Here is a 25,169-nt window from a genome sequence, read left to right as displayed (position 1 = left end):
GCAGGGATCGGGTTGGTACATATAGGGAGAGGTAGTCCTTAAGGTATTGGGGTCCTGAGCTGTATAAGGCTTTATAGGTCAAAACCAGCACTTTGAATTGAGCCCAGAAACTAATTGGTAGTCAGTACAGTTGTGCCATAATTGGGTGTTAGGTGCTCAAACCGTCTTATCCCAGTGAGCCGTCTGGCTGCAGAATTCTGCACCAGCTGCAGTTTTCAAACTGTCTTCAGAGGCAGCCCAACGTATAACACATTACAGTAGTCTAACTTAGAGGTTACCAGAGCATAGAGAACAGAAGTCAGACCATCCCTGTCCAGATAGGGTCATAACTGGGTCATCAGCTGAAGCTGATAGAAGGCACTCATCACCACTGAGGCCATTTGAACTTCAAGTGACAGTAGTGGATCCATAAGTACTCCCAAGCTACATACCTGCTCCTTCAGAGAGAGTGTAACCCTATCAAGAGCAGGCCACAACCCCTCCATTCTGTCTAGGGAACCACCCACTAACAGTGCCTCAATCTCGTTGGGATTCAGCATCAGTTTATTGGCTCTCATACAGTCCATTACTGAGACAAGACATAGGTCTAGCACATCTACTGCCGCACCTGGAGATGTAAAGGAGAGATAGAGTTGTGCATCATCAGCATATTGCTGACAACTTACTCCAAATCTCTAGATGACCCCACTCAGCGGTTTCATGTGGATGTTAAATAGCTTGGGAGATAAAATTAAACCCTGTGGAACCCCACATTGGAGGTTCTACAGAGCCAAACAATATCCCCTAAGCATCATCCTCTGAGAGCGACCATCCAAATCGGACTGGAACCACTGCAGAGCGATGCCATCCACCCCCAACTTAGACAGCAATTACAGAAAAATACCATGGTTGATATCAAAAGCCATTGGGAGATCAGGAGGATTAATAGGGACACACTTCCTCATCTCTCTCCCTACATAGGTCACCATACAGAGCAACCAAAGCAGATTCTGTGCCAAAACCAGGTCTGAACCCCTATTGAGATGGATCTAGAAAATCAGTTTCATCCAAATGGTCTGCAACCACGCGCTCCAAAACCTTGCCCAAGAATGAACATTAACAACTGGCTGGTAATGATTTAGATCTTCTGGATCCAGGGAGGGTTTCTTAAGGTTGGCCTCTTTTAGGCAAGCAGGGACCATCCCATTTCGCAAGGAGGCATTAACCACCTCCCTGGCCCAGACATCCATCTCTTCCTTCCTAGCTTTTATCAGCTCTGCAGCGCAAGGGTCAAGAGCACAAGTAGTCGGCTGAATCAAGCCAAGTGCCTTGTCCATATCCTTGAGTCCTTTTAGTTGAAACTCATCCAACACAACAGGACTAGACAGTGCTCTTGAGATTCCTCTGCTTTAACAGGGGCAGACCATCCTAATGAGTCTCTAGAGGGGAAAAGTCGCTGAAATCTCAACAGGAGGTGATCTGACCATGACAAGGGACTCATTTCCATATCCCCCATCCTCAGATCACCCTCTTCCTGCTTGGTCGAGAAACCCAGATCCAGAATGTGTACAGCCACATGCTTTGGGCCAGTGGTGATATGTTGGGACAGCCCCACGGTTGTCATGGCAACCATGAAGTCCTGAGCCCCCACAGAGCCAGTGGCCTTAACATGGATGTTGAAGTCTCCCAGAACCAAGAGTCTTGGAGTCCTCATCACCATCCCCAAGACGAGCTCCCTCAGGCTAGGAAACTGCTGGGCAGTGTGGCAGTCAGTAAACCAGCAGAATCCCCTAACCCTAACCCTCTAGATCCCCACTCAAGCAGACAGGAAACCTGGAGAGAGAGAGATGGAATTCCTATAGACCACAGCAACTCCCCTTCCCAACCCTCAAGCCTATTTTGATGTTCCATCATGTGGGCATAAGTGGGTGAGGCTAACCCCACTCTGTTCACCCACTCAAGTGTCAGTAATACATGCCAGGTCAGCCTCCTCACCCACAATCCAACTGTGGATGAGAGAGATCTGATTCGAGACTGACCTGGCATTCAACAGTAGCACCCACAGGCCCAGAGGCTGGCTAATATGACAACTGTAGTACCTCTGGCTAGAGGAGGGACTGGTACATGGCATAGCCACCAACTGTCTGTGTTGTGTATCCCTTACCTAGCTTGCCCCTCCTCTCACACCATACCTCCCTTTCCTCCAGACCACTGCAATAGGGGGCTCCAATGATCTCCCTAGTTGCTTCCCTCCCAGGCACATATCAATCCTAAAGATGGAATCTTCAGATGGAATCTGTAAACCACCCGACTCTATAATTGTAGTCGGTGGAATTTAGGTCTGCAAGTGGTTTAATATATTTCGTAGAAGCCCCTCTTTCCATATCGGGGGGTATAAACAGTTTGTCTTCTACAGTCGAGTGGAAAATTTAGTAGTGCTGAACTTTCTAGATTAATATTCTCTCTTTCATCTGTACTGGCCAGATCCATCTGATGAGTTAGATCACTGTCAGGTGGGATGGATTCGAGTTCTGGATGGAAAAACCAAAAGACTCACTTGGTCCCTAGATCTGTAGTGGTTTATCTATAGTACTCCTTTGACTGCCAGTTTCTTTTTCACGGGGATGCATTATGAGTGGTAGAACAGAAGAACTAATGTGTTCGTCAGATGCTATTAACTATATTAATAGTTGATCACTTCTATATCTGCTGCTTCACTTCTAAAATTGTATTTGTTTTTCAGGCATGAACTCTTCAGTTTCCAACTTTTCTGCTACTCCTACCCCAAACATGTACATGATGGAGCCTATGAACATTTACAACGAACCTTCAAAGAACAAGACAGTAGCTGTCAATATGACTGCTCTGGAGTATCATAAGCCTTTGAATCACCAGCAAATCTATTATCACAAACATGCCCCTTCCATTCTAAAGAGACAGCCAGCAATGGAAATGAGTGGCAGTGTGAAATCCAGCATTCCGTATAACCCCCCCAGGAGAGGATCTCCAAGGCAGGCTGCCCACAGGCATTTCGATATCAACGAACACCTGCCATGGATGATAGTCCTGCTGCTTCTGCTTGTTCTTGTGGTGATAGTTGTGTGTAGTGTCCGGAAAAGTTCACGAACTCTAAAGAAAGGACCAAGGCAAGACCCCAGTGCCATTGTGGAAAAATCTCTTTTGAAAAAATCTTCCACTCCAACCCAAAACAGGGAGAAATGGATCTACTACTGTAATGGGCATGGTGAGTAAAGACTAACTTAGGTTCATTAATTTCAGTGGGTCTGCTCTGAGTTAGGACTTAGTTGAATAAAACCCAGAGGCTTCAAGTTGCCTCTAGTTTGATTATAAACTTAAAGTACTTAACATATGGAAGTGGAATGGCATGCCTTGAGCAACTTATTTTATATAGTTTAAAGTTGTTTGATATTAACTCATTGAGCCTTGAAGTAAGTGTTAGTGATCATATAGTATAGTTTAAAAGTATCTCAATATGGCTCAATAGGTTACAGTAAATGTGTGCATCTCCCATATTGCTATGGTCCATTTTGCTTGCTTGCTTACCTCCTCGTGTCTGTACCAGGGTTCATTCTTGCATTACTCTGTGGAAGGCCTTAAGGCACGTTCTTAGCAAAGGGATTCTATGAGTGCATCAGTAGGAATAAATAACATTTCCATTGTCTTGAGCAGAGAATAATAAAACCCAGAGTAGGTGTGGTAAGAACATTCTTGAATCAATCTGCTGCAAATGTGTGCAGGTTTCCAAGTTAGTTTTCTGATTGGGCAGAATAGAAAAATGTTAAAATATGGAGAAATCCTCAAGATCACTTTGTCTTGCTGTCTTTGGGGATAGCTAACCTCCAGTTCAGGGGCCCAATCTAGCTCTCCAACACCCCACTGATTTTGGCAGAGGGTAGACGAAGAAAAAATTAAAATAGAGAGTGCTGGGGTGGGCAGAACCCAGTATCTCATGCAGATATCAATTGTCCTCTCCCTGGACATCAAATTGAACATTTGGGTGGACAGTGATAACCCCCCTTCTTAGCTGAACTGCACCGATCAGCTGAAGGCTGTCTGCCTGTCTGTGTGTGCTGGTGTGGAGTGGCCACACCCACCTTCAGCCGCAGTAAATGCTGGTATGCAGTGTTGGCCGAAGGTGAATGTAGCCGGTGGATCAAAAAAGGTTAGCCGCTCCTGCATTAAGCTATGCAATTTACAAACCCCTCAACAGATTTATTCTTCTTCAAAAATATATCAAGCTACATAACATGAGAGATGCAAGTTCAAGAAATGGGTTAGCAAAGTAGAGAGCAAGTCAGCGGAGTAGAGAATTCCCAAGTTCTGATTTTTTAAACAAACAATGTGTAGTGTCTTTGCCTGAGTCACCCTGTAAATGCATCCTTCTTCTTAAAATAACCTATAGTCTCCTCCAAGCTGGCTAACATTTATGACTGTAAGTAAGCATGCCTGGAACTGAGTCTTGTTTTCTATTTCCTTATCCCTGCCAGTATGCTGTGAACTGAACTGTTGATGTTCATAGCAGAACAAGTCACTGTGGCACACTGCCTAAAAGACTACTGTTTGTAGTTGCCTTAAGTCCATTGCTCTCAATTGCTTTCTGTCCTAAATTTGGGGACATTCTAGTTGGTGAACTCCTTCTGCTTTATTTGTCAGTCACTTAAAGGCTTTCGATGATGACTTTCTTGAAAATGAGGTCATTTGACCACTATGATAGGTTGGAGTAGCTGCTGTTACAAGACCACACAACGATTTTCTGTCTGTTAAGAAAAGCACCAGATGAAGAACACTGTACATTCTGTGGTCTGCTAGGAATCACTAACTTGAAGCTGATTTGATCAGGCAAAAGCAGCATTTTAGAAGAGGTATCAAACTTTTTAAAAAATGTAATGTCAAACAAATATTACAAAAAAGGGTATAAAAAGAGACATTTGGCCAGGGTGGTTGTAGAAGTAGAAGAAATGAGTGGGAAGGAGCAGGGCTGGTATTGGGAGTTGGCCAGACCTTGGTCCGCTGCTGATGCCCAGAGCCCCCTTTCCCTGTACTTCCTCCTTCTTGTAGCTGCTTCATCATCTGACTTCTCCTTGTAGGCAGTGATGCAGATTGGGCCCTTAGGGACTGAGTAAGCGAATGGGCAGCGGTGACAGTGGCAATGAAATGGGCCCATCCAGGGAAGTGGTGCACAGACGGCATCTTGCCCAATCCTCCACTCCCTCCCCCCAAACAAAATCTGGAGCCATTGTTGAGAAGGAAGAAAGGACAGTGGAAATAATTTGGAAAAGAAAGCAGAGGGAGAAAAATGAAATTATTTGGTTGGGTTCAGACAAAGAAGGAAAGGAATTGGAGCATATGTGATGAAAGGATGCTTTTTAACGCTGAGCAACACTTAATTGATCCATAAACATATGATCTCATGGAAAGCAGTAGCATTAGAAAAGGTTTGTATATTGCAGAAGGACCATGTTAATTTTTTTTCTAGAAGTACCACCCCATCTAATGAGACAGTGTCCATCAACGGGAAATGTTGGGGTTTTTAGTTTGCTAACTTGCTCTGATCCGATATGGAGATAAGGGGAGGCTGGCCTTCGTATGTGTTTGATGAAAAAGGCAATCTGCAGATACTAAAAATAGTCTGCAGTTTTAAACTGCCTACTTCATGCTCCCTTTGTCTCCCTTTGTCCCCCCTCCCCCTCCAGTAATCTCAATCCCGTTCAATCCTCTTCTGGTTGATGATGTACTTATTATGTGGTGATGGATTCTGCCCAAGTTATGGTGTGCTTGTTTTTGTTATTGTGTGGTAAGCCCAGGTTTTTGTTAGAGAAAAGCACTCTGCGAATGTTCAGAGGCATCTGCTTGAGCATGGCTGGTTGTGGACTATGTGGTGAGAAACTCTCAATATCATTAGAAGTTTTAATGTATTATACTGAATAAAAGCACTTGTTTATGAGCTGGAAATTTCCGCCAAGTCTCAGCACTACAATGAACTCAGTGGCTCATACCCCCTTGATCTGCAATGTTGTGGTCTGCGTCCATTACCTGAATATTGTAAAGGTCACTGTGATATATATTGCACAGAGTTGTTCTAGGCTGCAGAGAAAACAAGCAATTGCATCTTAAGAGTAACAGAATTATTGTGGCATGAGCTTATGGACCAGAGTCTACTTCATGCATTTGAAAGAAGTCTAGACTGCAAAATTGTATGCTGTAATAAATGTTAGCTTAAAAGTATAAGAATCTTCTGATATTGTAAGTGAACCCTCCCCAAAACCTACTTGATTCCACTAAATAGTAGAGGGTTGGCAGATTGGATGGAGGTGTAGCACCCCTATGCTGTGAGGGCCAGTGCCTCCAACATCAGACCCAAAGATAGTCCATAGTCTTACATATTTTCTGCTAAAGGTCCACAAAAATGATTTTTCTACAAGGGTGTGCTACAAGGAGGTAGAAGTGTAATTTGAAAAGGTTTCGATGTACCATTATGGTACCATTATGAAAAAGTTTTGATGTACATCATTTACTGCAGCAAATAAAATGGGAGGAGAGATCACATACACAGCTCTTCTTGAAGAAAGGATGGGATACAATGTAATTAGCCATAATAATTACATGAATTTCACTTAACGGCAGCATAGCAGAAGATTCACAGACACTTCCGCCTGCCAAATCTGATAGAGTAACCATTTAGTTAGACAGCAACACTAGGTGTTTGGCAGCTAGGCTAAAAAAAACAACCTTTTTATTTCATAGAATCAGAGAATAGAAGGGTCCTATAAGGCCATCAATCCCCTGCTCAGTGCAGGAATCCAAATTAAAGCTTACCCAACAGTCTTGGCTTAATGAACTGAGAGATACAAAGCTTCAGTAAGCTACTCAGGTAATTCACACCTCCCTCTGAGTTAGTAAGCGAACAAGGTGGGAAGCCACAATTAACTGTAGCTTCCTGTTTATCTCCAAACTACTGAAACAGTAGTTAATTCATAGAATCATAGAATTGTAGAGTTGGAAGGAGCTATAAGGCCTTCGAGTCCAACCCCCTGCTCAATGCAGGAATCCAACTTAAACATACCCAACATGTGGTTGTCCAGCTGCCTCTTGAATGCCTCCAGTGTTGGAGAGCCCACCACCTGCCTATGTAATTGGTTCCATTGTCGTATGGCTCTAACAGCTAGAAAGTTTTTCCTGATGTTCAGTCAAAATCTGGCTTCCTGCAACTTGAGCCCATCATTCCATGTCCTTCACTCTGGGACAGGTGAGAAGAGATCCTGGCCCTCCTCTGTGTGGCAACCTTTCAAGTACTTGAAGAGTGCCATCATAGCTCCTCTCAGTCTTCTCTTTTCCAGGCTAAACATACCCAGTTCTTTCAGTCTCTCCTCACAGAGCTTGGTTTCTAGTCCTCTGATCATCCTTGTTGTCCTCCTCTGAACCTGTTTCAGTTTGTCTGCATCCTTCTTAAAGTGCGGTGTCCAGAACTTGCCGCAGTACTCAAGATGAGCCCTAACCAGTGCCAAATGGAGGGGAACTAATATTTCATGTGATTTGGAAACTCTTCTTCTGTTAATGCAGCCTAACATAGCATTAGCCTTTTTTGCAGGCACATCACACTGTTAGCTCATATTCAGCTGGTGATCAATAACAATATTGCATGTGGTATTGCTGAGCCAAGTATCCCCCATCTTATAACTGTGCATTTGGTTTCTTTTTCCTAAGTGTAGAACTTTCACTTATCCTTGTTAAATTTCATTCTGTTGTTTTCAGCCCAGTTCTCCAGCCTATCAAGATCCCTGTGAATTTTGTTTCTGTCTTCCAGGATATTAGCTATCCCTCTAAATTTTGTATCAACTTCAAATTTGATAAGCACATCCTCATCCAAGTCATAATAAAAATGTTGAAGAGCACTGAGTCCAGGACCAAGCCCTGCAGTACCCCAATCGTTACCTCCCCCAGTTTGAGATAAACCGAGTGCGATTCTGTAGCCAACTGTGGATCCACCTGATAGTTGTTCCATCCAGCCCACGTTTGGCTAGCTTGCTAATCAGAATATCATGGGGCACTTTGTCAGAAGCTTTGCTGAAGTCAAGATATACTATGTCCACAGCATTCCCACAGTCTACCAGGGACGTTACCCGATGAAAAAATGAGATTAGTCTGGCAGGATTTGTTCTTGATAAATCCACGTTGGCTTCTAGTAATCACTGCATTGTTTTCAAGGTGCTTACAGACTGACCACTTCATAATCTGCTCCAGAATTTTCCCAGGGATCGATGTCAGGCTGACTGGTCTGTAGTTCCCAGGTTCCTCCTTTTTGAAGATAGAAAACATTAGCCCTCCGCCAGTCATCTGGCGCGTCACCCATCCCCCACAATTTTGCAAAGATAGTAGACAGTGGTTTCGAGAGTTCTTCAGCCAGTTCAATACTCTAGGATGCAGTTTATTGGGTCTTGGGGAGTTGAACTAGTTCAAAGTGATTAGGTAGTCCTTGACCATTTGTCTATCAATCTCAAACTGCAGTCCTCCCCTTCACCTTCACATTTCTCAGAAGGGCATAGACCCTCTTTTGGGAGAAGACTCAGCCAGAGTAGGAATTGAGAACTTCTGCCTTTTTTGGTCATCATTTTGCCATCCTCATTGAGTAGCTGTATCACCATTTCTTTTCTCTGTCTTTTTTGTTGCTTTTCGCATCTCATGCTAACCTCAGCTGATTCTCAGCTTTAGCCTTCCTGACACCATTCCTGCAATTCTGTGCTACCTGTCTGTACTCTTCCTTTGTGGTCTAGCCTTCCTTCCACTTCCTGTATGTGTCCGTTTTTGTTTTCAGGTAATCTCTAAGCATTCTCTGAAGCCACATTGGCTTCTTCTGCTGTCTCCCCCCTTTTTTCCTTGACAGAATTGTTTGCCATTCTGCCTTTAGAATTTCCTCTGTTAGAAACTCCCACCCATCTTCGACTCCTTTTCTCATTAGGGAACCGTACTTACCATTGTTCTGAGTTGATTAAAATTAGCTTTCCTGAAGTCCAGTGTACGTGTATGCTACTCTCAGCTTTTGCTTCTGTTAACATCAAGAAGTCAATTATAGCATGGTCACTTTCCCCCAGAGTTCCCGTAACTGCCGTTTCATCCACTAACTTATCTCTACTGATTAGAAGCAAGTCAAGGATCCTCTAGTTGCTTCCTCCACTTTCTGTAGGAGAATTTGCAACACAAGTCAGGAATTTCTTGGAGGGGCCGTGTTTTTGTCTCCCAACAGATATCGGAGTAATTGAAGTCTCCCATTACTGCTACATCATGCCTCCTCGAAACATTGGCAATTTGCTTTTCAGAAGTTTCATCCTCATCTTCTCCTTGATTGGGTGGTCGGTAGTAGACTCCAACCACCATGCTCCTTTTATTGCTTTCCTCATTTATTTTAATCCAGATAGTCTTGGTGGAGCTACCAAGCTCATTATCCTGTATTTCTGTGCAGGGATAGATAGATATATTTACATATAGCATGACTCTGCCTCTCTTTCTATTCCTTATCTTCTTTTTGAACAAGTTATATCCTTCAGTCTCTGTATTCCGGTCATGGGAGTCCCCTCACCAAGTTTCAGTTACACCTATCAAGTCGTATTTACTGCCCTATATTAAGATTCAAGTCCGTCCAGTTTGTTTCCTGTACTGTGGGCATTAGTATACAGACATTGAAGGCCATGTGATTTACAGTCTGGCTTCGTCCCTACATTTTTATGAAGACTATTACTGGGCCCCATCAGAGCCGTTCCCTCAGTTCCTCTTACTGTGCACAAGCCTTTGTTTGTTGTTACCGCCAAGTTTACATCTCCCTCTGCCTTACCATACAAGCCATTATGTGAACCCCTGACTTTTCTGAAAGCCATAATTTTTAATGGAAAACTAGGGTTAACTATGCCTTATTGGCTTGTTTGGCTCTTGTTCACATGAAGGGGGAAATGAAGTAGCTGGATAAAGATGCCTGAATTAGTGCTGGTTTATTAAACTGAGATTAAGCTCATGACTTCGTGGGTCTCTCTTTCCTTTGTGGGAGGGGGTCACCTTTCCTGAGCCCTGATGGTTCTTCTGGTCAAACATCAACCAACCATCCTGGGGCTGTTAACAAACAATCTGCCTGACAAAGAGAAGACTGATTATCCAGAACAATATAGAGGTTCTAATAGTCTGCTTGCTTACTATGCAAGAGAGAACTGTAATCTCAGAGGTGTTTTTTGTGCAGCCAATTAGTAACTGGGGCAGTTTTCACAGCTTTGTTCTGCAATACTGCAGCTAAAATGTCTTATCATGCTGGGACTTCAGCTCATGTCTTGAATCTTTTCTTTTTAAACTTCCCATCAGTCCTAAACAATGTACCTGTTTCCTGAATTACTCCAGGGTTTTTTAAAATAAAAAACAGATGAGCTGCTGTTTACATAGAAGGATCCTTGTTTGAAAAAAAAGTTTTCCTTCCCGTTTTATACTAATTAGTTGGCTGTGCAGCCTCTTTTAGTGTGGCTTCAGTATATATGCTGGAGTAATTCTGAAATATGTTGAGTTGAAACTAATTGCTGAAGGTGGAAATAAATCAAAACTGTCCTCTTAATCCTCTTCAGCATAATACTTCAGTCATTCTGCAGCATATACTTATTTGCTTTACATGCCTTCAATGCCCCTGACAGCAATAAGTAAATGTCGTTGCTCTTAGCTCCATTTCCTAAGAGAAACAGCCTTGAAAAGCAGACGGAAGACAAATAGCTTGCAGCCTTTAACTCTCATGCAGAGAGGGTGTTTTTTTGCCAGAAAAAAAATCACACTGGTTGACTTTGGGGTATATTTGGACCCCAGTGAGATTTTCAATGGAAGGATGGGGTCGCTTGATACCTCAGAGACTTTTTAAAAACATAAAATAAATTCACGCACAGGCGTCTTCCAACCAAACCAAACCAAAAGTCCCATGGTGATCGGTGAATGGCAACGGGGGCAGGACTGTGAAATCTGGAAGCCCCTAGTCATGGACCGGCACATGGGCAGTGGATACAGACTCAGTCATCCTGGCTCAAGGACCGAGGCAGTTGAGTTGTTCGGCAGCTATATCCACGACTGAGCAGTCCTATTCAGGATCCACTCTGTTCACCCTGTACGGGAAGGGGGCTAGAAAAGGTGCCCTAAACATAGTCTGCCTCATCTCTCTCCCTGACTGGATCACCGCATCCATTGGGGTCACCAATTAGCAGTGGCAAAAGACAATTGAATTTTGGAACATACGGACATTGCTGGACAATACAGATAGTGAACGTCCTGAACGCAGGACTGCCATCATTGTGAGGGAGTTGAGACGTTTTGATATTGACATAGCAGCACTCCAAGAAACTCGAAGAGCAGGAGAGGGACAATTGAAGGAAGAAAAAGGAGGTTACACCTTCTTCTGGAAAGGACTGCCTGAACAAGAACGACAAATACATGGAGTAGGCTTTGCTATTAAAAATGATCTTGTGAAGCTCTTGTCAGAAGTTCCTATTGGCATTAATGAACGACTCTCAACTCTCAGATTAAAACTCGCCAAAAACCAGCAGGCAACTATTCTAAGTGCTTATGCACCAACATTAGATGCTGATGAAGACATCAAGGAAAATTTTTATACCCAGCTGGACACCATCTTATCAGAGATACGTAAGGAGGATAAAATTACCTCCTGGGCGATTTCAATGCAAGAGTTGGGCATGATTTTGATTTATGGCCAGAAACCATTGGGAAAGAAGGAGTTGGCAATAGCAACCTGAATGGAATTCTACTTCTGACTAAATGTGCAGAGCATAATCTTGTTATCACAAACACACTCTTTCACCAGAAATATAAATTTAAAACATCATGGAAGCACCCTCGGTCGAAGCACTGGCATCTCCTGGATTACTTAATTGTCCGTGCCAGAGATCGTTGTGATGTACTCCTCACCAGGGCCATGACGAGTGCCGATGACTGCTGGACAGGTCACCAATTAATTCGATCCACTATGGCCATTAATATTGTTCCTCAACGTAGACTCCAAGGAAGGAAACCAAGGCGTAAAATGAACATCCACACCCCTCAAGATCCTATTAAGCAAGCTTGTTTTCAAACAACTCTCAAGAAACATCTACCTATGGAACTCCCTGAAAACATTGAGGAACACTGGATTAAACTGAAGACATTCATTATTGCAGCATGTGAACGAACTATTGGATACCAAACTAAGAAACATCAGGACTGGTTTGATGAGAATGATAGTGAGATTGAACATATCATTGATAAGAAAAGGAAAGCCTTCCAGATATGGTAAAAAGGCATTAACTGTGCTGATAAGAAAAAAAAATCTATGCCAGTGCAAAGGCTGAGGTCCAAAGAAGAACTAGAGAACTTAAGAACACCTGGTGGACAAAGAAAGCTCAAGAAATCAAGCATTTTGCAGATGCTCATGATGCATGGGGCTTTTTTAATGCCACAAAGGCCATCTACGGGCCAACAAATTGTGGTACAAATCCCTTACGTTCAATAGATGGTACCAAACCTCTAAAGGACAAAGAGTCTATTGCACTGCATTGGAAAGGGCATTACTGTGACCTCCTTAATCGTAACTCTATTGTGGCTGATGAGGTCTTCTCTCAAATCCCACAACAACAAATTAGAGATGAGCTTGCAGTATTCCCTAATTTGGATGAAGTCAGTAAAGCCATTAATCAAATGAAGAATAACAAAGCTAGTGGACCTGATGGGATTCCTGCTGAAGTGTTTAAAGAAGGTGGGCCTGAACTTACACAACAACTTCATAAACTCATCGAAAAAATCTGGATGAGGGAGGAGATCCTGGAAGACTTTAGGGATGCCATAATTACCACTCTTTTCAAGAAGGGTGATAGAACAGATTATGGGAACTACCGAGGCATCTTTTTTCTTGCTACCGCAGGTAAAATCCTTGCAAGGATCCTCACAAATCGCCTCCTATCTATCTCAGAAGACATCCTCCCTGAATCCCAAAATGGTTTCTGCCCTTCCAGGGAGATAGTGGACGTGATCTTCACTGCACAACAGCTTCAAGAAAAATGCCGGGACCAAACCGACCTCTGTACATGGCGTTTATTGATCTGACTAAGGCCTTTGATGCTGTAAATCGAACTGCTCTCTGGACCATCCTTCTGAAAAATGGATGCCCTGATAAATTTGTGAATATTTTGCGACTCCTCCATGACAACATGACGGCAACAATTTTGGATAACAGTGGCTCTCAAAGTGATCCATTCAAAGTGGGAACAGGCGTCAAACAGGGATGTGTCATTGCTCCGACCTTATTTGCTATTTTCATTGCCATGATTCTACACCTTGTTGAGGGGAAACTTCCCACTGGCGTGAAAATCACCTATCAAACAGATGGAAAGCTTTTTAATCTCAGTAGGCTGAAAGCAAAAAGTAAGGTAATTACACCCTCTGTCATAGAACTTCAATATGCCGATAATAATGTAGTCTCCACACATGCAGAGGAAGATCTTCAAACTATCCTAAATGTCTTTGCAGAAGCATATGGAAAGCTTGGCCTCTCGCTTAACATCAAAAAACCCAAAGTGCTTCATCAGCAAGTGCGAACCAATCCCTCTGTAGCACCATCAATCCAGCTTAATGGTGCGATACCGAGATTGTTGATCACTTTTCTTATCTTGGCAGCCATCTCTCTGTAAAAGCTGACATCAACACTGAAATTCAGCATTGTCTGAGCTCTGCAAGTGCCGCATTCTCCCGAATGAAGCGTAGAGTGTTCGAGGATCGGGATATTCGCAGGGAGACCAAAATGTTTATTTTCAAAGCCATTGTACTACTGACCTTACTGTATGCCTGTGAAACATGGACCATCTATAAACGCCACTCCCAACTTCTTGAAAGATTCCACCAACACTGCCTCCGGAAAATTCTGCAAATTACTTGGGAGGATAGGCTGACTAATGTTAGCGTATTGGAAGAAGCAAAGACCACCAGTGTTGAAACAATAATCCTCCAACATCAACTTCGCTGGACCAGCCATGTTGTTGGAATGCCTGATCACCGTCTTCCAAAGCAGCTACTTTACTCCCGACTTAAGGATGGAAAACGGAATATCGGTGGACAGCAAAAGAGGTTTAAAGATGTTCTCAAAGCTAATCTAAAAAAATGTAACACAAGCATCGAGAACTGGGAAGCCTTGGCCCATGAGCATCCCAATTGGAGGTTGGCCATTATTAAAGGTGCTATGGACTTTGAAGAAGAAGCACGAGTACAGGGCAAAAGGGACAAACGAGCTAAACAGAAGGCATGTCAAGCAAATCCTTATCGTGGACCATCTTCCTTCTGTGTGGATCCAGAATTGGCCTCCACAGTCACTTACGGACCCACCGTTAAAGACCTTATCTTGGAAGACAATCTTACTCGGCCACGAGTGGTCGCCAGTGATGAATGAATGACTCGAGACTACCAAATCACCTTGAGCCAAAAAACTCTTATTCAGAGGTCGAATTTTTCTGAACAGTATACATTTGCAATGAAGAAAAATTAAAGGAACGTTTTTACCATGTGTTCTGCCTTGATGTTTGCTAATTTGTTGTTTTAGCATCTCTTGCTGACCTCAGCTCATTCTCAGTTTTAGCCTTCCTGATGCTATCCCTGCAATTCTGTGCAACCTGTCTCTACTCCTCTTTTGTGGCCTGGCTTTCCTTCCACTTCCTGTATGTGTCCTTTTTTTTGTTTTCAGGTCATCTCTAAGCTTTCTGTGAAGCCACATTGGCTTCTTCTGCTGTCTTCCCCCTTTTTTCTTCGATGGAATTGTTTGCCATTGTGCCTTTAGAATTTCCTTTTTTAGAAACTCCCACCCATCTTGGACTCCTTTTCTCAATAGGGTCACTTACCATGGGACCTTACTTATCATTGTTCTAGGTTTATTAAAATCGCCTTTCCTGCAGCCCAGGGTACATGTATGACTACAATCAGCTTTTGCCTCCTTTAAAATCAAGAACTCAAGTATAACATGGTAAATAAAAGGGATCTTGTTGCTCAGTCTGAATATACTTTCCAAGCATTTGACCATTGGGAACATAGTGGGCTTTAGCACAATTCATTCTTTTGCTTATTCATCTGTAATTCTTCCCTCATATAGGCATTGACATTCTGAAACTGGTAGCTGCCCAAGTTGGAAGCCAGTGGAAGGATATCTACCAATTCCTGTGCAACGCAAGTGAGCGGGAGGTGGCAGCTTTTACCAATGGCTATTCTGCAGACCATGAAAGGGCCTATGCTGCTTTACAGCACTGGACCATCAGGGGCTCTGAAGCCAGCCTTGCCCAGTTGATAAATGCTCTCCGTCAGCACAGGCGTACTGATGTGGTGGAGAAGATCAGGGGCTTGATGGAAGACACAATACAGGTAATGATTGGCTATATTATTGGCTCACGGCACAATTCTAACCTTGTCTATTCAGAAGTAAGTCTGATTAAATTCAATGCAACTTGCTTGCAGGTAAGTGGAATTAGGATTGTAGCTTTCGTGAATTAATGCTGAGTCACTATTGGTGATTTTGAAGCCTATGGGCAGAATGACCCTTTTGCAGCATTTACCAGCAGTTATATCATTGAATTCCTGGCAAAATGTTGCAATTTTCTCATAGTCTGAAAGATTTTCCTCAGAAATCTCTGGTGGATTTTCAATTACCTTTTTTGAAACCAGGAAGAGGTGGGATCTTCTCATTTTGAGAAGTAACATGGAGGTGGTTGTGTAGATGCATTCTGAACACTTGCATTATACCTCTCCTTAAACAAGGCTTTTACCTCCTTCAAATATGCTAGTATTTGCTACATGCGTCAAGCTGGGGAATTCTACAAATCAAAAGATAGGGAGCTGATAAAAGTGGTGGTGGAGAAGGTGTGTCTTTCGTTTCCCCAGTGCAGACTATATCCATAGAGAAGATTTCTCCTGGTTTCCCTTGATTTGTTTAATTCCACACTGCTGTGAAAAATTGGAAGAACTGAAATGACACCAGCAGTCACCAATGAAAGAACATATAATGTAGTTTAAGGTTGCTGTCTAAAATAGTTGCCCAGTGTCATGCTAGGGTTAAGCAGGAAAGCAGGACTTCACCACCATCTCTAGCAATCTTAGTATTGTGGAGACCCTGATTATAACACATATTACTTATATTTAGCTATCTACTTGTAATTCTGGAGTAACAGTTGAGTGCATCATTTCATAACTCAAGTCTGCAGCAAGTGCTTTTCTGTGTATTTGTCTATATGAGTTTTGCCAGAGTGGAGGAAATAAACTTAAATTTTATTTCTAAAGCAAATTATACTCGTGGGCATTCATAATTTATTTTTGTTAACTAATGCAATATCTGAGCTGTTGGTCCAAATGCCAGAGGATTTTCTGGCAATATTGTAGAGTTTTTGTTTCTGTTCCTCTTTGCTTTAGTAAATATGCGGCAGAAAAAAAGGGGGGAACCCCAAGATGCTAGAAAAAAGTTTTTTTTAAGATGAAAGCCCAAATGGGTTTTATTAAAATGAAAGCCCAACTCGTTTCGGCCACTCAGTGACTTGGCCTTTGTCAGGGGCTGTGAATAAAATCATGAGAACACATTCAGTATCTTACAGCATAAAACCATAGAGTGCAATGAGAAAAAGTTACTTATTTACATATACAGGTCTAAAGTTTTCTTCTCCAACAAATCTATACGCATAGATATTGAACATGAGGAAGCGTACATAAACAGGTCTAAAACTTTTCCAATGAATCTGTGCAACTGGATAGTGACCATGAGGTAACATACACTGGGAGTGTTAAACATATACACATACTCAAGTGCCTGATTGCGGATACACTAGGGAACTACACACACCTGGGACAAAGGGATATATAAGGGATCATCACTATTTTGTGAGATCTAGAAAAGAGGAAGAAATTCTAAACCCTCATTAAGGCCACCAGGGGTCAGCGTTTTTAATTCTAAAATCCATGCTAATTCTCTTCTTAATAAGATGCATCTTTTGTTCACAGTAGATCCAAGCTACACAGGAAGTGGATTGGACTGTGAAAGACCAGCCCAAATTGTGTTTGCATTTTGACAAATTTGTAGGACAGTACAATATCTCAGAGAGGAGTTCAGGTCTCCTGCTCCCCTGGTGCATGCACTATAGCAGCCCAATTTCCCTCCTTTTTTTATTTCTTTTTATTGATCTTTTATTATTATACAAGAATTTAACATAAATAATATAACAATATAAAAGTAACCCTAATCCCCTTCCCCCTCCCTAGAGCCATTATTTATGAATTGATTTAGTGTATATGCAAAGCTGTAGAAATAAAAAGTTAAGTATTAATATACAAGTGAGTGTTTTGAAGCTTGAATTTCCCTGCTTTTTAAAGTTTGACAGAAAGATCTGTGGGCTATAGGTAGGTTCTTAAACCCCAAGGTTTTTTGCCTGTTTGTGAATTTCCTTGCTTTTTAATCCGGGAGGTAAGAAAGGGGATCCTGTGCAAGTTTGCTGAGAATGGATTGATCATTTGCATGCTTATTGAGTTCAGTGGGATTTACTCCCCTGCAATCATGCTTAGGGTAGGTGAAACTGACCACAGGGGATGGGGAGGGGGAGGAATAGGAGGAGGGAGGGGAGGAGGACAGGTTTGATCATTTGTATGTTTATTGAGTTAAGTGCAATTTACTCCTGTGCAGTCAGGTAAAACTGACCGGGGGGGAGGGAGGGAGGGCTGGAGTGGGCAGGGGAGGAGGAAGAAGGAAGAAGGGGGGAGGAGGAAGGGAGAGGAGTGCGGAAGGAGGGGAAAAGCAGGTCTGATCATTTGCATGCTTATTGAGTTCAATGGGATTTACTCCTATGCAGTCATGGTTAGGATAGGAAAAACTGACCATGGGGGAAGGGGAAGCTAAGGCGACTGTTTCTCTTTCCTGTCTTCTAGGAAAGCAACATCAGTGGAATAAAATTCTTGTAGTGCCGTGAGCTCACATATCCACATGCTGTGTAGGTTCTGAGTTCTGTGTATCCAAATGCAGTGAGATATAGTTTTAAAAAGTATTGGGGGGGGTAAATTCAAAGATTTACAAAGTGACTTTTTAAAACAAGGTGAAAGGAGAATATTTTCCAAGCACAGTGTTATATCAGCACACATATATGTATGTCAAGTAAGCATTATGATTACTTTGTTGTTGTTCTTTAGCTTTACTCTGATTTTCAATACGACCAGTTCATGATCCGTACTGCAGTCTGCTCCTGTTCTTGTTTTCGCAGAAAGTATGGAATTATTAGATGCACCTATAATGCATAATGCCAAAATACAATTTAAATAACATCCCAGAAGAATATAATGATCAAATAAGGAATAGGTTTGAGGCTTTAAAATTAGTTGACAGAGGACCAGAAGAACTATGGAGTGAAGTCAGAGACATTATCAGGGAAGAATGCAAAAAGACAACACCTCTAGTTAAAAAGAGAGAAAGACCTCAATGGATGACGGAAGAAACTCTTAAAAGGGTTAAAGAGAGAAGGAAAGCAAAGCAAAAGGAGATAGAAACATGGCCAGAACCCTAAATGCAACAATACAGTGACTCTAGTACATAAGGACAAAGAGAACTATTACAATAGTTACTGTATAGAAATAGAAGAGGACAAGTAAAAGGGAAGAACAAAACCCCTATTCCAAAAGATTAGAGAAATGAAAGGGAAATTTAAACCACGAGTACGGATGTTGATCAACAGGGGAACACACTGACTCACCAAGATGAAATAAAAGGAAGATGGAAGCAATACCTCTATAAAAGAGATGCCAGGATGACAGATTCATTCATGGAGGAACCAGAAATTTTAGAATGTGAGGTGAAAGCTGCTCTTAAAATACTTGGAAGAAACAAATCACCAGGAACAGATGGCATACCAATAGAGTTGCTACAAGTAACTGAGACTGAATCTGTCCAAACTTTGACAAGAATTTGTCAAGAAATATGGAAAACTAAATCCACAGACTGGAAGCGTTCAAGAGTTCAACTGCCAACATCCCAATTCCAAAGAAAGGGGATCCCAGGGAATGCAGTAATTATCGAACTATTGCCTTAATGTCCCATGCAAGTAAAGGGATGCTCAAGATTCTACAACAAAGGCTCTTACCAGATATGGAGTGAGAAATACCAGATGTCCAAGCTGGATTTAGAAAGGGAGGAGGCACCAGAGATCATATCGCAAACATACGATTGATAATGGAACGGAGCAAGGAATTTCAGAAGAAAATCACCCTGTGCTTTATAGATTACAGCAAAGCCTTTGACTGTGTAGATCATGAAAAACTATGGAATTTTAAAAAAGAAATGGGGGTGCCACAGCATCTGATTGTCCTGATGTGCAACCTATACTCTGGACAGGAGGCTACTGTAAGGACAGAATAGGGAGAAACCGATTGGTTCCCAATCGGAAAGGGTGTGAGACAGGGGTGTATTTTATCACCCTATTTGTTTAATCTATATGCAGAACATATCATGCGGAAAGTGGGATTGGATCAAGATGAAGGAGGAGTGAAAATTGGAGGGAGAAATATCAATAATTTAAGATATGCAGACGATACCACACTACTAGCAGAAACCAGTAATTATTTGAAACGAGTGAAAGTTAAAGAGGAAAGCACAAAAGCAGAACTACAGCTGAACATCAAACAGACTAAAGTAATGACAAGAGAAGATTTATGTAACTTTAAAGTTGATAATGAGGACATTGAACTTGTCAAGGATTATCAATACCTCGGCGCAGTCATTAACTAAAATGGAGACAATAGCCAAGAAATCAGAAGAAGGCTAGGACTCGGGAGGACAGCTCTGAGAGAACTAGAAAAGGTCCTCAAATGCAAAGATGTATCTGAACACTAAAGTCAGGATCATTCAGACCATGGTATTCCTGATCTCTATGTATGGATGTGAAAGTTGGATAGTGAAAAAAGCAGATAGGAGAAAAATCAACTCCTTTGAAATGTGGTGTTGGAGGAGAGCTTTGCAAATACCATGGACCACAAAAAAGCCAAATACTTGGGTGTCAGAACAAATTAAACCAGATCTGTCACTAGAAGCTAAAATGATGAAACTGTGGTTATCATACTTTGGACACATCATAAGAAGAGATGGATTGATTCCATAAAGGAAGCCATAGACCTGAACTTTAAGGGTGGTTCATGACAAATGCTGTTGGATGTCACTGATTCATAGGGTTGCCATAAGTCATAATTGACTTGAAGGCACATAACAAAATAATGCATAAAGGGGTAATTAACTATGACAGGATCCAATAGGTTAAAAACTGAATTTTATAGAACTTTCCAGGATAAATATTAATTTCTTGGTCCAAATGTTTTCATGGTTTATTAGATTAGGATCACTTATGTAGACTGGGCTTAAAATTAATATGGCTTTGTTCCATAAAACCAAAAAAGATGCAGAAGTGACTGAATCATGCCATCCTATAACTTTGTTGAATATGGATTATAAGAACATATGAAGAACATAAGAAGAGCCTGCTGGATCAGGTCAGTGTCTATCTAGTCCAGCATTCTGTTCTCACAGTGGCCAACCAGGTGCCCCAATAGGAAGCCTGCAAGCAGGCCCTGAGTGCAACAGCACTCTCCCCTCCTGAAGTTTCAAACAACTGATAGTCAGAAGCATATTGCCTCAAACCATGGCAGTATATCCTTATAAGACATTAGTATTCAACAAAGATATAGGGTGACATGAATCAGATCTTCCTGGTTCTAGGCCTCACAGAATGAGATGATTTACCTGTATTTGGTTTTGGGGAAAGATTCAGAAGCTAGACAAATATAGTATACTTATAAGTGGACAACTGTCTTAAAAATAAACTTTGAAAGAGGAGTGTGTCAGGAGTATCCCCTTATCTATGTATAGAGCATTTAGCCATTTCTGATATTAATATTGAAGGGAATGAAATTGAACGTAGTGTCACTATGGAATGGAAACTGCCTTCAAATTGATCCCAACTTATGGTGACCCTATGAATAGGGTTTTCATGGTAAGCGGTATTCAGAGGGGGTTTACCATTGCCTCCCTCTGAGGCTGAGAGGCAGTGACTAGCCCAAGGTCACCCAGTGAGCTTCATGGCTGTAGGGGGATTTGAACCCTGGTATTCCAGGTTGTAGTCCAGCACCTTAACCACTTACACTGATTGTTTTACATTAAGATATCCAAAATCCTAAACAAGCCTTGTAAATAAATCCACAAAAGTTATTAGCGTGAAGATTTTTTTTTTATTAGCCTACTTAAGTCCTGTGTTTCCATGCTGCATATAGAGGAGGGGAAGCCCTCTCCTCTATGACTGCCAGAAGTATAATGCCAGGGTTCCCCTGAAACATGGAGCCAACCCTGAAGGCTGGTCATAATGAACAGAAATATGTAACTAGATCTGTACTTAGTCTTTGCTTGGTGGTGCTTTCCCTGCAAAATGGTTTCATACTCATTTTGTTAATGGAAGTCCTGCAAAGTTGGCAGAACTCTTTATGTGATTACTCATGTTAGCAAAGCCTGTCTTAGCAAAATCATTTTTCCTATAAGAACTTGCCGTGCAGTCTTATTGATCTTAATAATAGCAGCAGAGTTTAGAATGTCCTTAAATCTTCCCACAAAATGAGTGGGAACTAAATGTACTTAATTTTTGCTTGATTATGCTCTTAATTCCTTTCCGTTGCGCATAGTGCAATCTAAATGTCTAGGGACCATGTCTGTATATCACAGCAGGAAGATGTCTTTACATAATTAGTGCAACTCAACTTCCTAAAGAAAGAGGTGTGATGATCAGAATGGAGAGTAAGGTGGCTAAGTAGGAAAATGAAATGCTTAAGAAAATATCGGTGATTTTGCAGAAGTACACAATTCTAACATAGGTCCTCAGTTATACATGTCGTTTAATCCTTCTGTGCATGTGTGTGTTTTCCCTCACATGTGTGACAGCTAGAAAGTTGCGGGGATATTTTTGCAGGCTGCCTTTATCCTTTACCAGCAGAGCAAATTGTGGATTATGCCAGAAAGTAGTTGAATTGGGTCATTAATCTCTTTAGTAAACTGTACTTATGTATTTCCAGTTATTTCTATACCCATCTTAATCGCTTCAGTGAAGTTCAGAGTTCTGTACTCTGTAACTCACCAAGAAAAGTAAACCTGTGTAAGGTAGAATGGAACTGCTTGCATATGCTTTCCAGTGTCCAGTTGTTTATGATTACTCCAGACAGTTGCAAATATGTCTTAAACAGTATTTCTCAAGTTCAAAAGTAGCATCAACTTAGTAGGAAAACATCAGTGCATTTTATTTCAGTTTCCATACTAGCAGTTTCCACGTTTCTTGGTCTGTCATCTGTTCAAGGAATTTATATCTCTTCTATTGAAAGCACTAGCACTTTGCAAACTACATAAGGGCCTTATGTCACCTGGAAAGTGGGGAGAGAATGAAGTTCCCGAGAGGTGGGGATTCCTCAGCAGGCATCACCAGAGGCATTTTTCTCCCACCAGCAGCAGTAGTTTAATGTTGTGACCACCAAAACTGCTATGTTAACCATGGAAGCTACAGAGAAACAGAAAAGATATGTTATTTTGGCTTTGGGAAGTGTGGTAAGTTTGGAAATAGGGCCTGAGAAACTCTGAGAAATGCTAGTGGAAGGGAATGCCCCTCCCACCTCCATATTCTGTAGCTGTAACATGGGTTTTGCATTCAGATGCAGTTTTACATTTGTCTTTTTCTGTGGAAAAACTATTGGAACTGGTGCTTAGTTGCCCAGGTGTAGTGATAAAACTGACATTTTTGCTTTAGCTGTGGCTTGATTCACACAAGATAATACCTTCTGTACATACAGTGTTACTTCTGTACACAATTGGGCTGACCCCTCAATATGTGCACAGTCCAGAAGTGTGAGCCAGATTGAGCACAAATACAACCAGCTGGGGCTTTTGTAGTCATGGCAGTGCTATGGACAGCCATGGGAGACTGTGTAGAAGAGGTTAGTACAATTCCCACTTTCATTATCCATGTGAATATGGAGAGTGTATGTAGCAGAGTGTATGGAGTTGACATCTGGTGTGAATTGGAGTTACACAGAGCTGAACAGATTAAATAGCTATTCAGAATGAAGATCACTTGCTGGTTCTGAAGTGTATGCTTTTCTTTGCCCCCTCTGTTTCTTCCGTCTGAGCCCTCTGGTAGTCATTCAAAATACATGAGTAGGCAAGCACCATGACCTCTGACTCTCCAAACTTTAACCATGTTGTAGGACACAATTGTATCACAAGGCAATGAGGGGTTGGTTTATGCCACTGACATGTAGGTAGGGAATGTCTTAAGAATTTTTTAGGAGTGATTTATAATCCCTTTTGTTTTGTTTTTAATAAAAAACATATGTTTTTTAGGGAGATAGAGAGTCTCTTGCAGAGAAATAGCTAAACAGCAAGTTTTTACTGTGGACCATATTGTGGGCTTCCTGTTAAAATTTATGTACGGTCAACAGTAGTTTAAAGCTAACAATCCCCAATAACAGGCTGATTTCTACTACAACTCTTTGTGTTGTGTTGGAAGGTGCTGCCAAAGATTCCCTGATATTCAGAGGCAGAAGCTTTTCATTAGTGGTGTGCACACATATGGCCCTTTAGATCCTGTGAAGGGTTAGATTCTGCAGATAACAGGCATGTTTGTCCATTATTTTTTAAGTAGCCAGTTGCTAGACGGAATCTGATTACTTAGCATAAAAATGGTCTAGAAGGAGACACACACAGTTTGGTAGGTAATGGTGGATTATACTGGGTTCATGAAAAGATTTTAGTAGCACTAATGGGAGCTAACTTCTTTGAGTAACTGTAGGTAATGCTCTCTGCTATCCTTCCCATCCTCCTTTGTCCTCCTGTGACCTCTTCTAGTTTCCCCTTCCCTTCTCTCTGCTTTAATATAATTCTCATTCCCTGCCAGCTCCTGCTGACCAAAGCCTAGTTATTCTCATTGTGCAGAGTAGATCCTTTTTTCGTAAAACCATGGAGCTCATCAGGTTCTGCTCCAGTACCTGAGCATTGGACTTTGATACGTCATTGCTAAACAACTCAGGAAAGCAGCCATTTAGAAATCTACTCCTCACAATGAAAATTGGGTTGGCTAAGACTATATTTTCTGTTGAAGTCAAATCCACTCAGTATAGCAGCAGTGGTTTTTCCATATGGATAATGATTTTGTCTGATTGTGGAGTATTTACTAATTTTGTATGTTTTGTTTCTAGTTTTTTATTTTCATTTTTTGATGCCTTGTAATGAGGCCTTTTTACTGATAGGATCATCCAAGAGTCTTGGTTCAAGATTAGCTTTTGGCTTAAACTGTCAGGAATGCTACATTCAAGAATGTTGGGTTGGCCAACAGCAAGCTATCCTAGTTAGGGAAGCAGTAAGTGTTTGAGTTGAGACATTCACAAGGCCTAGCAACCATGACTGAATGCTTGCAAGCAGGATGGAGGCAAGCAAGGCCTGTGCTTGCCTTGCAGCCATGAGTACCACCACTGCTGCCTTCCTCTGCCCAAGGCCTTCTAATTTGTCCTGGGGCACGGAAAAGAGGCAGGCAGCAGCATGCACTCCCAGGTCCAAGTGGAGCAGAGTTTTCTCCTTGGGATGGGACTGCAGCTCAGATGTCCTTCTCCCCAGTGAAAAAGACATGCATGGTGTTAGTTTCCATCTGATGTTCTGGGACTGGTCATCCCTGGCAACCGGTACTGTAAGTTACTGGACCTTAGGGAAGGGAAAGGTGGCAGAGTACAGAACTTCAGGAGCACTCTTTGAACTTTTTGTTAGTGTTCCATTTGAACACTTGCAAAGGTAAGACCCCTTTTGGGGTGATCAGTGAATTGCTCATACATCCCTATCTCCAGCAGGGAGTCATTATTTTGGGGAAAATACATTCTAAGACTTTGATCATTATTGAGCCTAAGCAACTGGCTTTTCTTGGTTTAATAAAATTAGTAGGCCTCTGACCTTGGATTTTAATCAAGGAATGTCTCTTTCTACTCCAAATCCACATAAATGTACAGATACATCTCTACTACTAACATCTGTTATCCCTGCCATCTTCAGTTCAAAGGATCTCTAGTAGCATGGCTGGAAAAGTCCCCTGCTTGAAACTTTG

At 41.8% G+C, this 25,169-nt stretch overlaps 1 protein-coding gene across 2 annotated transcripts in view; it reads left to right on the top strand.

Moving 5' to 3' along the window:
- TNFRSF21 (TNF receptor superfamily member 21) overlaps positions 1-25,169 on the top strand; it is a 79,787-nt gene that overhangs the window by 20,621 nt on the left and 33,997 nt on the right. For both annotated transcript variants that reach the window (XM_061607517.1, XM_061607518.1), the window contains exons 3-4: positions 2,723-3,223; positions 15,134-15,399. In XM_061607517.1, the coding sequence (XP_061463501.1) occupies positions 2,723-3,223; positions 15,134-15,399 (767 nt within the window). The remainder of the gene's footprint in view (positions 1-2,722; positions 3,224-15,133; positions 15,400-25,169) is intronic.

Source organism: Rhineura floridana, chromosome 2 (genome assembly GCF_030035675.1).
Source record: "Rhineura floridana isolate rRhiFlo1 chromosome 2, rRhiFlo1.hap2, whole genome shotgun sequence".
Classification (NCBI taxonomy): domain Eukaryota; kingdom Metazoa; phylum Chordata; class Lepidosauria; order Squamata; family Rhineuridae; genus Rhineura; species Rhineura floridana.
The sequence above is the reverse complement of the archived record's forward strand: the minus strand, read 5'-3'. Positions and strand labels throughout refer to the sequence as shown.